Consider the following 15618-nt stretch of genomic DNA (forward strand, 5'->3'; position numbering starts at 1 on the left):
CCTTGAGCTGAACCACACCTTTTTGGGAGGCAGGAAGGGAAATGATACAGTCACTTACAAAGCTCTCTTGGTGTGGGAGGCCCTGGTCCCTTAGGATCGCCTGGCTCCCCAGGGCTGAGCAGATGGTGTGGAGGCGGCAGGGGCTGGGAGTGCCCTAGTTCTTCCATTTATCTCACTGGGGACAACTGTTGTGCAGATAAGAGTATCAGATTGTTGGTCCTCAAACCTGAATTCAGTTAGGCACTGGGCACTGTTTTTTCCCTTGTCCTTTCCTTTTTGTCTCCTTGCTTTAAAGCAGGGAGACTCATTCCCTTAACGAGACAGAAGAAGGGATGGTAGGAGAGTGGGCAGCCAGGGAATTCCAATATTTACTGGTTCCACAGTCTTGGTTCAGTGTAGCAAACTTGTGATTTGGGGTCTGGGTGACATCAGTTGCCATAAGTGTATTTTCCACCGGCTACATGAGACATAAGCCCTTACAGACAAAGATACCCTGAGGTTGGCTTAAGAAACTCAGTGGGCCGGGAGCTGTCCAGTGCCCTACACCCTCGGAGCTCTGCCGGGGGCTCGCTTTCCCCCCGGCCTCCAGATGGCGCTGTGGGCGCGCCCGGCACCGCCGCGCGGGTGGGGCGGAGCCTGTCCCGCAGCCGCCGCGCCTCCGCGGACGCAAACCCGGAAGACGCGCCCGCGGCCGGGAGTGCGCGCCGGCCCGGCCCGGCCATGCAGGTCCTGGAGGTGGGCCTGGTTCCCGCTCCAGCGAGGGAGTCGAGACTGACCCGCTGCCTGCGGAGAGGCAGCGGGATCTTGGCGCACCTGGTAACTTTGGGCTTCACCATCTTTCTGACTGTGCTGTCCCGGCCGGGAACCAGTGAGTGTGCGAGGCGGGCGGGGCCGGAGGGGCGGGGCCGAGGGGCCGCGCTTGGGGGCGCCGGGAGACGTCCGTGGGGACCCGTGCAGAGCAGGGACGGGCTGGGGCAGGGCTCTGGGTGCAGGGGAGGAGAGGCCGACGACCGAGCCGAACTCACGAGTTCCTCATTAACAGGGCCCCTCACGGAGGCTACGGGGAGGGAGGCTGAGGTCCGGTCTAGGGGCACCGGGCTGACAGCTGCGAGGTGCCCAGTGGGGAACCCAGGCTGAACTGGTGTGGGTTTGGCCTCATGGTTGCTCCACTTTGCCCTGAGATCCTGGTTTCCGATTAGGGTTGGGGATAGTACCCTGACCTGTCCCCTGTGGCCAGATTCTTCGGGCTCCAGCCAGCCTCAGGGGCAGAAACAATGGTGCCCAGCCGTCAGTGTGTTCTCTTTGATTCTTAGGTCTTTTCTCCTGGCACCCTGTATTCATGGCCTTGGCGGTGAGTTTGGGCTTCTTTATGCGGCTGATTTGTATGGCTATGTCCCTAGGGAAACATCCAGCCTGCAGAAGGCTCAGCCTTGCTAAGGCTCATAGAGATGGGGAAACAGGCAGGGCTCCAACTTTCCTTGCAACCTTTGAGGTTGGGAAACACAGGGCTGTGCTGTGTCAGGTAGCTAATGGGGGTGGGAGGGGGTGGAAGGTATTTCTCTGCAAGGGCCTGAAAGGAGGAAGTGGAGGGGGTAATACCCAGTCACTCTTCCCCCAAAGTTCAGGAGGAAGTTTTTAACATTTGCTGTTTCCATTGGCCAGGAAATGGGAGTGACTGTCTGAGGGGGTGGGGAGGGGTGTGGACTTGGATGTCAGCCTGAATGACAGAGACCTGCGCGCAGGAGGTCCTGGTGGGAGTTCTTTAGCCCCCTCCCTTTGTCCCCCTTTTTAGATATATGAGAGCACCTCCTTTTTCTTAGGCCTCCAAGCTGGGCTTCAGGCTCACTGGCCCTCTCCTTGTTCACAGTTCTCCGTCTGCATGGCCGAGGCCATCCTGCTCTTCTCACCTGAGCACTCCCTGTTCTTCTTCTGCTCCCGAAAGGCCCGGATCAGATTCCACTGGGTGGGGCAGACCCTAGCCATCCTCTGTGCAGCCCTGGGCCTGGGCTTCATCGTCGCCAGCAGGACCCGCAGTGAGCTGTCCCACCTGGTGTCCTGGCACAGCTGGATAGGGGCTCTGACACTGCTGGCCACTGGGGGCCAGGCACTGTGTGGGCTCTGCCTCCTCTTTCCCCAGGCAGCCAGGGTCTCAAGGGTGGCTCGCCTCAAGCTCTACCATCTGACATGTGGGCTGGTGGTCTACCTGATGGCTACAGTAACAGTGCTCCTGGGCATGTACTCAGTGTGGTTCCAGGCCCAGATCAAAGGTGCAGCCTGGTACCTGTGCCTGGCACTGCCCCTCTTTCCAGCCCTGGTGATCATGCATCAGATTTCCAGCTCCTACTTGCCGAGGAAGAAAACGGAAATGTGATTCTCTCCGAACTCTGAATCTAGATGGCACACTCACCTTGGACTTCAGTGGTTTCTTTGGTGATCTTCAAGGGCTCCACTTCTGAAGTGGTATGGTTTTTATACTTTTAGCTGGGCCTGGGACTACAGAAACCCACTACTACTGCTGACGGATGACTCAGTGGAACTGAAACGGGGAAACATCCTGGGCTCAAGTAAAAGGTGATGGGGAGTTGATCCTGAAGACCACACTGCGGGTGCGAGGCAGAAGGGTTGGGTGATGGTGGTGCAGTCATTTCTCCGTTGCATGCCTGATGCAGGGTCGGGTTCCTGTAGCTTATGAATGGCGGCTGGGGCTCTTTGAGTCACTTGGGAGAAAGCAGTATGGTGTAGTGGACAGGGCCCTTGGGTCTTGTTTATGGGTTATGGTCCGCATAGGCTCTATTGTGTGACCTTAGGCAAGTCACATGTCTCAGGACTTTGGTTTCTTTATCTGTGTAATGAGCATTTCTAAGTGACCTCCAACATTCAGTGTCTGTCAGGTTGATGTCACAGAACACCTTCCAGCTCTGGACCGTGGGCTGGACCACTCAGAATACTCAGGGTGTAATTCTTACATCCATCATCCCCTTACTATGGAGGAACAGGTCTCCCTTGTGGCCTGCCGGGAATCTATGCTGATTTTGCCCCAGACCAGGGCACAAGGGGTCAGGCACTGTGGAGGGAAAGGGCCCAGGTGAGAGTCTCCTGACCTCCAAGACAGTAAAGGCACTAAAGTCACTTTAAAGCTTCGGGAGAGCAAAGGGCACTGGCTTACCCAAGCCTTTGGCTCCTAGCTGGGCTGCTTGGCCCAGCTAAGATCTTCCTTAACCCACCTTGGGATCTGGGCTTGCGGGCAGCAGGACAGGGCTGCTCTCCTTCCTCTGACATCATTCTTGGTGGCGAAGGAGTCCTGAGCACCTCGTGTTTTGCCAGACTTGGGCTCAGGTTTTTGCCTTAGCACATAGTTTTGTGGAGCTATCTGGAAGGTTTTAGAACAAAATAAGAGCCCTGGAAGTGGGGCAGGGCTTTTCTGATCTAGGGAAGATCCCTCTTCCTCATCACCTAAGTTTTCCTCACTGTTGTTTCTTGCCAGCTCTTTGGCCCAGCAGGAGGCTGAGTTTGGTGCCAGCTGGCAAATGAGGGCCAGGCCCTCTTTGGAGAGACCCCTACTTGTTCCCCAGACTGCCCCCAGCAACGAGGGCTGGATGCCAGGCTGGCTAAATGTGATCGGGCTCCTCCCGGGTCAGTGGCATCTCCCAGGAGCTCTCTAGACCCTGAGCATCTGAAGGGGGCCCTGCAGTGTGGAGTCTCATCTGGGGTCGCTTGGATCAGGCATCCCATCTCCTCTCCTCCCGTCCCAGCCAGTGCTGGGAGTCTCGCCCTGTCCGCAGCGGGGAGACACGGCCGGGTAAGGTTCCCCAGCTTGCTCTGAGAGCTCAGTAGGCAACGCCAGAAAGCTGGCGCCTGCCTGAGGTGTTGCCTCCTCCCAGGTGGTTCGGGGGCTGGTGGGCGGGTGGGCAGGCGGGCTGACAGCCGGCAGTTTGCGTGGGCTGTGCCAGCTGATGTCTATTCCCAGCCCTGGGAGGAAGGGGGAAGTCATTTATATTCTGCAGGAAGAAGGGGCCACAGCTGTCACCTTTCTGACCAGGAGGCCAGGAGGGCAGAGGGCAGAGGAGGGCACAGGTGGTCTGTTTAGCTGGCCTGGCTGCAGTATAGGGAGTGGGTCACCAGGAGGAGCCGTTCCCTGCTGGCTGGATTATGGGGGGACTTGCCTCCCTTTCCCTCTGCTTCTCTCCCTCCTTCACCACCTGCCCGCACACCCTGGGGCAGCAGCTAGACAACCATTAGCCCTTGGTGCCAGGGTACCCATCCTCCAGCTGGGATCTCGGTGGCTGCTGGCTGCATGTGCCTCCTCCCCCCATGCTCTCTGCCCCCACTCCAGTGTCTCCCCATCTGGAGTATTAGCTGGCGCCTTAGTGAAGAGGCAGAGGCTTTCGGGGAGAAACACGTGGCTGCTCTTTTGCCCTTGTCCCGACTAAGGAAAGCTGCTAGTCAGACTGTTTAGCCTTTTTTAAAAAAAGCCAGGGTGCTCAAATTAAAAAAAAAACAAACAACTCATTTGCACAAATTTGCATATCAGGCTCCCTAAGTCCTGATTCCAAATATTATAGTCAAACTCAACCTTGAGGACATTAGAAATAGAGGTTTTTGTATCCAGACCCAGATGGTAATAGGGTTACCATTCTGGGTTAAGATGCCCCCAGCCCCCATCTTTTCTGGAAGCTCCCCTTCCCTTGAGTCCCACAATGGCCAGGGTGTGGGGCTGTTGAATGGCAGGAGCTCTACGTCTGGGGAAGTCCACCAGCCTCACCTTCTCTGCTCTTCAGCTGCATCAAAGGTAGGCTGGTATCTCTTGCCAGCTTGGGCCTCCTCTCCCCACCTTCTCACAGGGCAGACTACCCCACCCCACTTCCTGACACTGGCCTGTCCCTTCTTTCTTGTCCCCACCCTCCCGCCCCCATGCCTGGCTGCCGTGGGTCTTGTTTTTCAACCTCGCTGTGGGAGATCCAGGCGTCTTCCCGGAGCCAGCTGGCTGCCCTGCCAAGGTCTGTTCAGTGTTAATAATAATCATTAGCTGAACGGTGCCGGGCCTTTCAGCTCCAGACCTCCGAGCTCTGACAGGCTGAGTCAGCCAGCCCTCACCTTCCCCTCTTCCCCCCTCTTCCCGGGCTGCCCGGTGTCCGAATGGGAGGCGCTGTGGGAGGGAGCAGAGGCCAGGACTCTCACCTCCCAGCCGTGGCTGGAGGCTGCTTCCTCTGGCAGTGGGCCCGAGAGGCCTCTGAGTAAACCGATAAGGCTTTTTACCCGATGAGGGTCAAGATGTAGAAAATGGTGCGTGCCCCGATGACGCTGGTAGTTAGTGGCATTGGCAGCTGCCGACACTGACCTGCTAGTACTCCTGCCCTTCCTTCTGTCTACCTGGCCTCCAGGGGACACCCTGGTCCTGACCACTGACAGCCTTTCTGGTGGCCCCCTGCAGGCTCAGGGAGCAGGACGCTCCCACGGCCGTTCTGGTTGGCAGAGTGCGCGTGTCGTGAGCACACCTGCCGGCTGTTTACTCCTAGCACAGGTGTGGCCATGAGCTAATCCCTTACTTTGCGACCTACCTCCCAGGGATGTTGTGAGGGTGAGAGGAATGCGTGTTAACCGACACTGGAAAGTTCAAAGCATTAAACACATGTGAACAGGTGGCATTTCTGGTTCTGGTCCTCTCTCTCTCTCTGTATGGCTCAGGCTCTGCTTCGTTGAGGGAGGCAGTAAACAGTTATGGGTAATGACACTTAGGGGACCCAGGTCTCAGAAGGGTTGTAACGCTGGCCATCTAAGGAACACAGACACATCTCCTCCTCCTGGATGCAAGGTCAGCTCTCACACTCCTGCCAGGAATGCCACCAAGTCTGTGACTCTCCGAAGCTTGCTGCCTGCCTGGTGGTTTCAAGTCTAGGCGCTGATGGGAAATCGGGGGGTCAGTTATCCCCTGGTCCAGCCTGAGTTCCTGGAGCTAGTTGGTCTCCCGCCCACTTCAGCTCTTCTGAGGGGAACCAGAGCAGACAAGCCAGGGTAGGAGGGAGGAGCAGTAGCAGAGCACTGCAGCCCTCCCCTGTGCCACAGGCTGAGCATCACCGCCCCGGCCTCCATGCCGGGTGCTGGACACAGATCTGAGATGTTGCCCCGGCTGTCCATAGGCTTTTCTGTCCTTGTTTCAGAGTCTTGGAGTAGGGTCAGAGTCCCCTCCTCCTCGAAGCACTTTATTGGAATTAAAACACACACACACACTAATCCCAAGAAAGCAGTTCTGTTTAAATTTTAAATTATGGGAAGGATACTTTCCATTCCATTCATCTGAGAATAGCCAGCAGCCTGCCCAGAGTAGACACAGAGAAGCAGGAATGAAGAGCAGAGGCTTCAGGGTTCGCGCTTTTATCTGAATTGTTTTTTCTGCCCCAGGATCCAGGAATGGAACACCAGTCGGGCACTGTGGGCATAGTCTCAGCAACTCTCCCCAGCACAGGCACAGGGAAGACAGAGCTGACATGCAGGGGGCAGTGCCCCTGGGCCGCCCTGGGAGTGGCTTGAACTGGACTGTCTCCAGCTCCTGGCTAAGCTTAAGCACACACATTACCTCCAGTAAGAGGACCTTCCCCTGCCCAGCCACCCAGAAGGCTCGGCTAGTCACCACTGTGCAGGGAGTAAGAGTCCCAGTTTGTTTGTTTTTTAATCCTCACCTGGGGATATACTTTCATTGATTTTAGAGAAAGGAAGGGGGGGAGGGAGGGGGGAGGAGAGAGAGAGAGAGAAGCATCGATTTGAGAGGGAAACACTGATGGGTTGCCTCCGTAGGCACCCGGACTGGAATCAAACCCAGAACCTAGGTATGTGCCCTGACCGGGAATTGAACCTGCATCCTTTTGGTGCACAGGACGATGCTCCAACCAACTGAGCCACCCAGCCAGGGCAGAAGTCCCAGTTTTTAAACTATCTGCTGTTGTCAGAATTTCCCAGATGATTTTTTTAAACCTCTGTTGAAAGCTGGTTAAGCAACTACTTCAGGCTATTCTTTGGAACCAGAGGACTCAGCTCTCTCACTAAGTATCCATAAGGGGACCCCAACTCCCTTCTCTCTAAAACAGATTCCCCCACAGTGCTTTCTGTGGATGCTCAGGACTCGGCTAGGCCCTTCTGCTTAGACCCACACCAGAAGCCAACTCCGGCCAAGTGAGGGACAGGGAGGTGGGAGAAAAGCACCACCCAGATACAAAGTTCCATCCAGATACAATGCTCCCCATCCTGCGTGCATGTGTGAGCACCTACTTGTGCATGTGCAGACATGCCGTCCTAACTCTGGGGTCACCGACTCTGACTTTCTGTGTGCCAGCGCTGGAGGGCACCTGGATGTCCCCCTGCAGGGCTCCACGTCCTGGCTCACTGACAGTCCTCTCTGGCATGGGTCCACGCCCTCTGGTTCTGGGACAGTAACTTGGGTGATAGAGATTGGAAGGCCTCAGGGCAGGTCTAAGTATCTTTATCACCTGATATTTTCCACCTGATGAAGGGGCTGGATGTGGCAGCTGCTTTGCCTTCTCTCAATCCCCGGGAGAGGAAGCATCCAGCAAGCTCACTGTGGCCAGACCAGAAAAGCCCACTGTGCCACTGCACAGCCCCAAGCCTTTTTTGCAGTGTGGGCAGGGCAAGTAAAGCCTCATCACTGGTTTCCTGGGAGACAAGAAAAGCCATCCAAGAGCTACAACTGCAGAAAAGGAAGGAGTTGGAAGACCAGGATGAAGAGAGGCAAGGCTGTCACATTAGCCTCGTCCACTCCCGAAGGGCCACCTGAGAGAGCTAGGCAGAGCGCTGCAGGCAGGGCAGGCAAATGGCACATCTCGGCCAGAAGCTAGTGGTTGGGGAGCGGGAGGGGATGCAGCCATGGGCTTCCCTGGGGTGATGGGGAAAGGAGTATCAGAGCTTCTGAGGCTCAGAGCAGGGCTGGACATGGGCCAAAAGAGGGGGGCACCCGCAGGAGTCTGCCCCAGGCCTGTTCTCTACCAGCTTCATCCTGTTGGCCAAACTCGGCCATTGCAAAAACTGCTCTGAAAAGATGAAAAATGATTATACATGTAGATGGGAGGGGGGCAGGTGGTGCTCTAGCATCAACATCTGTCATTTCACTGACTGCCAAGGTTGCTGTGGCTGTGAGGTGTCTCCATGCTTCACCACTGTGGTAGCTCCTCCCCAAGACAAGACGACAGTGAAGGTTCCAGACAGAGGAGGGCTGCCCTTTGGTCAAGATTTTATCAGTGGAAGAAATCAGGTAATTTCTCCAATTGGGATTCTTTTCATTTCTTTTTTCCTTACACCATTTCCTCTTCCATTATGGAATCTACCATGACAGTCCCTTTCCAGAAGAACCGAGAGTGGCCAAAGAATCGCATGTTCAGAGTTCAGTAGAATCAACTTCAGCCTACCAAGAACGCGGGGAAGGCGTCTCTCTATTCTGCGCAATGCCGAGCACACGGGAACTGTCAAGAATTATTAACCTGCCCACTAGACGAACAGATTTTAGCCAAACTAAGACGGTCATCATTTACAACGTGAAAGTATACTGGCAATAAAATATTGTTAAAGTGAGCTGCTCCCACCATTTCTTTTAACCCAGTCTGAGCATTTTCCCACAGTACCTTTCATAGGCTGTTCTAGACTTTTCACAGAGCTCTGCAGGGAGGCCAGCCTCCTCCCTGGGGATCCAGGACACCTTCATTATCTTCAGGCTCTCCTGCTAAGATGCCTGTGACATTTCTTTAGAGAATCTAAACTATGGTCTGCTGGCCCAAACCCACCAGCTGCCTGATTTGGTAGGGTCTGTGAGTTAATAAGATTTTTTACTCTTTAAATGGTTGAAGAAACTCAAAGCATGTTAAAATGATATGAACTCCACATTTCAATGTCCATAAAGAGCCTGAATGGAGCCACACTCATCCATTTATGTACTGTCTGGAATTCCTGTGACATTGGGCACAGCTGAGTAGTCACAGAGACCATGGCCTGCGAGGCTCAGCACACTATCTGGCTCTTTACAGAAGTGTGCTGACCCCGGGTCTGTGTTAATGCCTGGATGTGGATTCCACCCGAGCCCATATGGCAGCACTGAAATATTCTCTCCCTACACAGGCCACACCCTTCTGAGGTACAGTGAGCCCCACCCACAGGCTGAAAAGAGAAATGAACCAGTCACAGACTCCGCCAGAACAGAGACTCAAGCCAGGTTTAATGATCATTGTCTAGTTTTTAGAGCCCAGAGGCTCCAAGCCTGGGTACACACGGGGGGAAACAGGGTCCTGGACACAGGGAAGCCAGCCTACCTGGCCAGCAGGACTACGAGGAAGTACAGAGGAAAGACCACACAGAAAAACGAATCAGTTGTCTCTGCCTCCCCAGTTGGGGTGTACCTTCTCCTGGCCCCTCCCTAGGAGCCCCATAAAAATAGGCAAAGAAAAATGGTCACAGACAGACTGTCGAACCGTGTCAAACTGTCTCCAGGGACATCTGCTTCCTGGGAGACATGTCTGGTTTATGGGTGTGGGGAGGTGGAGTGGAGGGGGTGATCTCTCAGCCTGTTCTTAGAACCGAGCCTGGCGGTTTCCTACACAGGGCTCTAGGGAGGTTACATATGCTGAGTACTTGGTCCCCCAGGAGAAAGCGACCTTTGGGTTCTGTCAGCTGAAACCATGGAAGAGGCTGACCCATGCAGTCTTTTGGGGGCAGCCAGGCACACCTACCAGTCTCTCAAACTAGGGCCAAACTAGTGGACAGAGCAGGGAGACTTACAGCCTCAGGGCCTTTTCTTATTACCCAAGGTGGGCTGACCTTCTGAAGAAAATGGCCCTCCTTGTCCTCAGGAACTCAGCTAGAAAGCAGCCCAGAAGGCCTGCGTCATTTGACATTCAAGATGTTCAGTGTCCTAGATGGCTCCTGGAGGGGACGCTCCAGCTTGAAGGTGAGATTTTCCCAGGCTCCCTGGGAAGTGAGCAGGGAGTCCAGGGTCCTCCAGCTTCAGGAACAAAATCCCCACGGGACTCTGGAACTTAACCAACTTTACCCTCCTGCCCCTGTCTTACCAGGGCAGCTAACGGAGGGAGAGCAATACAGCTGCTTGGTCCCCTGCCAGTTTCCTCTGGGTTGGTCCTTGACCTCGTTGTCCACTTATGTCTCATCTATCATCTTTAATCCAAGGAAGGTTCCTGAGCGTCTGAAGAACCAGCTAGCTCCTCACCACCCGTTCTCCCCACGTCCTCAGCCTATGGCTCTCCTAACCCCAGGCCTTGCAGAGAAGTTACTTGGTGCCACAGAGATGTGGCTGAAGCTTCAGAGTTCAGCATTAATTAAAATATAAGAGTTTATCTGGGGAGCCTGGCGTGATCATTGTCTCCTACAGGGCAAGAAAATCACGTGAAGTTGTGCACGTAGGTGGAGACCATTCAGAAATGGACCTTAGTGGGGACTGAAGAATCCCTGTCCTGATGGGAGCCAAGGCGCTGTGTGCATGCGTACCTAGAAGCGTGCGTACCTATGAGCATGCAAGTGCTTGAGGGAAATGCTGCACCTCTCAGCAAACTGGGCACTAAGAAAGGGTGGACAGCAGCCTTGGCCTCCCAGTTCCCTTTCCCAATCTTAACAGGCAGTGGGAGTCAGGCCCTCCCAGCAAGCAGCCCTCACCCGCAGGTAAACAACTCTCAGAACCTAAGGAGCAGGTCAGAAGATCTGGAGAACTTCCACTGGACAGGGAACTTGGTGAGAGGGAGGGGACAGACTGAAAAAGACCAACGTCAGAGAACATTTTCACCTCTGCCCTGCTGGTGCCCTTGACAAAGCTCAGAGCAGCCATCTCCCAGAGCTTACAGTAGTTACAGGGAGAAGTCTGAGGGAGTGGCCATCTCCATCCCCAAAGTATTCTGTAGCCTTGGATGGAATGGAATGTGGCCTGTTCTTAAGTGCCTCTGGCCTGCACAGACTTCCGGCTAAAAGAGCTGGGGGTGGCAGAGTTCAGTGCCACCAACTGTCTCTTACAAGGCTGCCTGGAACCTCGTGGAGACACAGAACTCTAAGCCACATTCCAAACCACCATTCTGGGGCAAAGACCACGTTGACGGAATCCCCTGCTCTGGCTTTGCAGCAGGGGTTCCGAGAGGAGCAAGGCAGCTTGGTCAACACAGGAGATACATACCTGCGTCCCCAAGCCCAGTCTAACCCGGCTGGGGCCAGACCTCCCAGGACTCTACCCTCCGCGGAGCAGCATTTAGGGAAAGCTCAGAATCCCACCTGAGCCTGATAAGGAGACTGAATGAAGAGATGGCATACATGACAGGCAGGACCAGCTGGATGCTACGTAAGAGAGGCTGGTCCTTGTGTGAAGTGCCCCCCACCCCACACCTGTGGCGGGCATCCGTCCATAAAAGCTCTGCTTTCAGCAGCCCCCGCCCTGGCCTGACACACAGGTGCTGGAACTAAATGCTAATCCAGTTTCACCAGCCAGGAAATTAGCCAACCTGGAGTCCGCGCCCCACCTACAAGCTCTGTGCTGCACCTATGCTGTGGCGCGGACCCCTCTGTGCCACTGGTCCCAGGACAGGGCACAGATACCACATCTCACCTGGCTGCCATCTCTACGGGCGGCAGGCCAGGCTCCTCGGGGAAACGAAGGCATTGGGGAAAGTCTCCCAGCAGCCTGGGGAGCGCTACTGATTGAGGTCTCAGCCCTTTCCTGACTCATCTCTCCCAAGGTCTGCAAGCGCCTCTGCTGTGAAATGTGACTTCCTGGCCAGAGAAGATACTACAGCTTTCCCCAGCTCCCGTGGACGCTCCCCAACACACCCAACATCACAGGTATGGGTGGGCAGAGATAGGTAATAAGTGATTTTCCCCCCAAATGGGTTTCTCTTAAGGAGCTAGGGATGACCTCGAAGTTTAGGGACTGTGCTCCTCCCCCCACCCCTTCCTCATTCCCACCAACCCGGACATGCTCCTCCTCCTCCTCCGCCACGCGACACACGCCAGGGCTCTGGGGAGGGTGTAGCATTTGCCTGAGGACTGATATATCCATATTTGAAAATCATGGCAGCCACACCCCGGCTGGGCTCTTGCCTTCTGCTGTACCCGTGACCGATTCTCAAGGTCAGGGGGAACCCACTCCCTTGGGCAGCCAGCCCTCTCTTCCATCCCCTCAAATCCTTCAGGGGTGCATTACCTCTCCTGGGGCAGAATCTCCCCACCAACCCATCCTGCTCACACCACAATGGGCGTATCAGAGAAGACCGAGCTGACGGATTCCGGGTCCGACATCCTCCGCTGGCCCTTGCCTGTCGCCTCGGGCACCGGCAGGGTGTTGCCTGGCTTGAGCTTGCCATTTTGACCCTCCCCAGGTCCAACAGGTTCCAGGAAGGCCACCCGCCGGTCAAAACCATCATCCTTGTCCCCACCGGCCATAGGATCGTGGTTGGGTGTGGTACTAAGCATAGAAGAGCTGAGGCTGTCTCCTTGGTGGCTGGAAGGCTTCTCGACACCCCGGCACCAGCAGCGACAGGGGGTGAGGTACAGGTATATGAGGACCAGGACCACACTGAGGATACAGCCCACCAGGGTAGTATAGGCTGTGTTGAGGGTGTCGTGGTGTCCGTGCAAGGTGAAATTGTGCACCTTCAACTCCACAGACAGTGTCTCATTGAAAGTCTCCCCCATGGCGAAGCAGGTGTACACCCCCCCGTCCTCAACCTGCACCCGCTGGAAGTGAAGACTGCCATTCTCAAACACCGTCACTGTGCTGTTGGCCTCCATGTCTAGCACCCGTTCATTGCTGGGGGTCACCCACACCTTAGTCATGCCCTGCTGCTTGGTGTCACAATGGATGGTCAAGGTGTCACCCAGGTGGGCCTCCCAGGCACGCTCCTTGTACTCGCTGCAGTTGAGGTTGAAAACACTGTGCAGCTTCTTGGCGCTCACGCAGTGCAGGTCCTCCTGGAAGTCCACCACGGGGCTCAGCTGTCGGTGCTGCCAGTGCGCGAAGAGCTGGTAGAGCTCACAGTTGCAGTGCAGGGGGTTGTTGTGCAGGTACAGCCCGTTCTTGACCCACGCAGGCAGCTTCTGCAGGTCGGACAACGGTAAGGTCTTCAGCCTGTTGGAGGAGAGGTCCAGGAGTGTGAGCTTGGGGAGCCTGACCAGTTCCAGAGGGAAGCGGGAGATCTGGTTCTGGCTCAGGTAGAGTTTCTGCAGCTGGGCCATGTCCTCGAAGGCCGAGCGGTCTACCGCCATGATATGGTTATTGTAAAGCAGCAGCACCTCCAAGGCCCGCAGGTCACTGAACAGGGACTCATCCAGTGTCCGCAGCTGGTTGGAGGAGAGGTCCAGGTAGCGCAGGTTGGGTACTGGGGAGAAGGCCTCCGAGGAGATGAAGTTCAGGTGGTTGTGGCTCAGCAGCAGGTAGTGCAGGTAAGGAAGGTGCGTGGGGGTCCACTCCGCCCGCAGGCGGCTCAGGTTGTTGTGGCTGAGGTCTAACTGGGTGGTGTAGCTGGGCAAGGCGTGGGGCACGTTGGGCAGCTGCTGCTTGGAACAGCTGAGGATGTTGCTGGCGCACAGGCAGGCGGCAGGACAGGTAAACACCGGCCGGCCGGCTCTGGCCACCTCAAAGACCACCAGGAACCAGGACAGCAGTGGAAGCCAGAGGCCTCGCAGGTCACGCTGGGGTTGCATAGTGTCACTGGGGAGGGCGAGGAAGGCCACCAGGAGGATCTGGGAGGGAGTCACCCAAGCATGTTCTGGTGGGGTAAAGAAGGGTCACTTTCACTACTGGCCTGAGAGAGGATGGGTTTATGGTCACCAGGACCAATGGAGGGAAGGACCCGCTCCCTCACGCCCCCACCCGCACTGGGCTAGGAGTCAAAGGAGGAGATGCAGTAGTTCCCAGGCACTGTGCAGGCAGTGGGCTCAAAATACTGGGACAGAGGAGCAGGTGGACACAGGGCCTGCTGGGCCAGGGGCACAGGAGTGCAGGATGGGGACATGCCCGGGATGTCAGGCATGGCTGGTTCCACAGAGGTTGCGGTTTGGAGGCGGGGTGTGCAGGGCCTTTGGGGTGGGGGGGGAGGCGATGACAGAAGGACAGCAGGGCACGGGCCATGTAGGGGTTGAGGGTCCCCGGGGCCTGTCGGGGCTGGCTCCCCCCGGGACCTCTGGTCACTGCACCTGCTCGGCGAGGACGAGTCTCAGCCCATGGCGGGTCCGGGCGCTCCGTCGCGGCCTCCCCCGGCTGCGCCTCACCCGCCGGCCTGTCGCGGCGCCCGCCTTGCGCAGGGGCCCGCGCCCAGCGACATCGCCTCCCGGGGACTCGCCGGGCGCCGCTGCGCCCCTTCCCGGGCGCCTCCGCCTGCGCCGCCGCGCCCGCGGGAGCCCACCCTGCACGCCGGGGTCCGGGGTCCGGCGTGGAGCGCTGCGGGGCGCGCGAGGCGCCGCGATCCGAGCGCAGGGAGCGGCGTGGGGGCAGCGAGCACCGCGCGCGTGCCCGTCGCCGCCGCCGGAGCCTCGGGGCGCGCGCGCGCGGGGGCGGGGCGCACGTGCGTGTGTTTGTGTCGGGGCCGGGGCCGCGCGCCGCCCAGTCGCCCCGGGAAGCGTCGGGGCCCGTCCCCACCTGGAGACGGGGGACTCTCGCCCCTCGCTCCTCTGTCGCTTCCCCCGCCTTCCTCCGCGCCCCAAAGCGCTCCCAGGAAGAGTAGCTCCAAGTGAACTCGCTGCAGCTGACTCCTGGGCAAGGAGCGTCACGCGCCTTTTAATTTTACAAATTAAAGAGATCTAGCTCAGTGTTGGCGGGAAATGCATTAGGTTCCCCCTCCCCTCTCTCTAGGGCTGCGAAGCCTCCAAAATTTGGGGAATGATTTGGGAAAGGGCCTTCCTCCCCGCCCCCCCCCTCCCCGCAGTCTTGATGCCACTGTTCCACCACCTTTGGGGTAACAAGGAAGGGTACAGCCCCTCAGTCTGCAATTCAGCTGGGCAGGAGTGGGGGCAAGGGGAGGTCTTCGGCGCCTGTGCAGATTCCAGGATCCCACTCCTCAGACACCATTCAGCAATTCCCACTCCACCCCTGACACAGCGCACACCCACCCACTGACCCACCCAGGGGCTGCATACAGGCCAGGGTCAGGTTTCTATCCCTGGAATCTTCAAAACCCTTCCCAGCCTGGGGGGCCATTCATCCCTGGGGCCTGGCCACTATTGCCCCTTCTGAACCAGTGCGGGCTGTGTCACCTCCCCTCCTGGAGCAAGACTGCACTGTAGTTTCTCTATTACCGAATCCTTAAGATGAAGGGCCCGGGGTCTTCTTTAGGGCGGCCCTTGAAGCACCAAGAAGCTGGTCACAGTCTGTGTTCCTGGGGGTTAGGCACTGGGCGAGGGCATGTAAGGAGGGCCTAGACCTTATGATTCAAGGCTTGAGCTATCCGGGTGGTAGACCCGGGGGAAGGAACGCCCTTTTTATTCTTTCTCGCCTCTTACAACAGCAAGAGCAAGACTGAAATGAATGTCTCAATACATTAGCCTGCTAAGAGTTTTAAAAAGAATTTATATCTGTCACATATGTTTTACGACGAGTTTAAGTGAGTGCAGTATCTCTTCAAGGGACGTTAACAG

General features: G+C 56.7%; 2 protein-coding genes across 4 annotated transcripts; one reads left to right on the top strand and one right to left on the bottom strand.

Annotated features, from left to right (window-relative positions):
* Nucleotides 1-667: 667 nt before the first annotated feature.
* CYB561D1 (cytochrome b561 family member D1) lies at nucleotides 668-6714 on the top strand. Of its 3 annotated transcripts, none has more exons than XM_087828001.1 (3): nucleotides 668-868; nucleotides 1314-1351; nucleotides 1868-6714. In XM_087828001.1, the coding sequence occupies exons 1-3, from the start codon at nucleotides 721-723 to the stop codon at nucleotides 2369-2371; spliced, it is 690 nt and encodes a 229-aa protein (XP_087684127.1). In that variant the 5' UTR covers nucleotides 668-720; the 3' UTR covers nucleotides 2372-6714. The 3 variants fall into 3 exon arrangements, with proteins under 3 accessions (XP_087684127.1, XP_087684128.1, XP_087684129.1); XM_087828003.1 differs by having other exon boundaries at nucleotides 749-816; XM_087828002.1 differs by lacking the exon at nucleotides 1314-1351 and having other exon boundaries at nucleotides 668-816.
* Nucleotides 6715-12140: 5426 nt separating this feature from the next.
* Nucleotides 12141-14038, bottom strand: AMIGO1 (adhesion molecule with Ig like domain 1). The gene has a single exon (XM_016223450.2). The coding sequence runs from the start codon at nucleotides 13687-13689 to the stop codon at nucleotides 12229-12231; it is 1461 nt and encodes a 486-aa protein (XP_016078936.2). The 5' UTR covers nucleotides 13690-14038; the 3' UTR covers nucleotides 12141-12228.
* Between the last annotated feature and the right edge of the window lie 1580 nt (nucleotides 14039-15618).

This window comes from Miniopterus natalensis, chromosome 19 (genome assembly GCF_054644295.1).
Source record: "Miniopterus natalensis isolate mMinNat1 chromosome 19, mMinNat1.hap1, whole genome shotgun sequence".
Classification (NCBI taxonomy): Eukaryota; Metazoa; Chordata; class Mammalia; order Chiroptera; family Miniopteridae; genus Miniopterus; species Miniopterus natalensis.

Coding starts and splice junctions, on each gene's coding strand:
- AMIGO1 (XM_016223450.2), bottom strand. CDS start 13,689: ATGCAACCCCAGCGTGACCTGCGAGGCCTCTGGCTTCCACTGCTGTCC.
- CYB561D1 (XM_087828001.1), top strand. CDS start 721: ATGCAGGTCCTGGAGGTGGGCCTGGTTCCCGCTCCAGCGAGGGAGTCG. Junction 869..1,313: donor GCTGTCCCGGCCGGGAACCA/GTGAGTGTGCGA, acceptor TTTGATTCTTAG/GTCTTTTCTCCTGGCACCCT. Junction 1,352..1,867: donor CTGTATTCATGGCCTTGGCG/GTGAGTTTGGGC, acceptor CCTTGTTCACAG/TTCTCCGTCTGCATGGCCGA.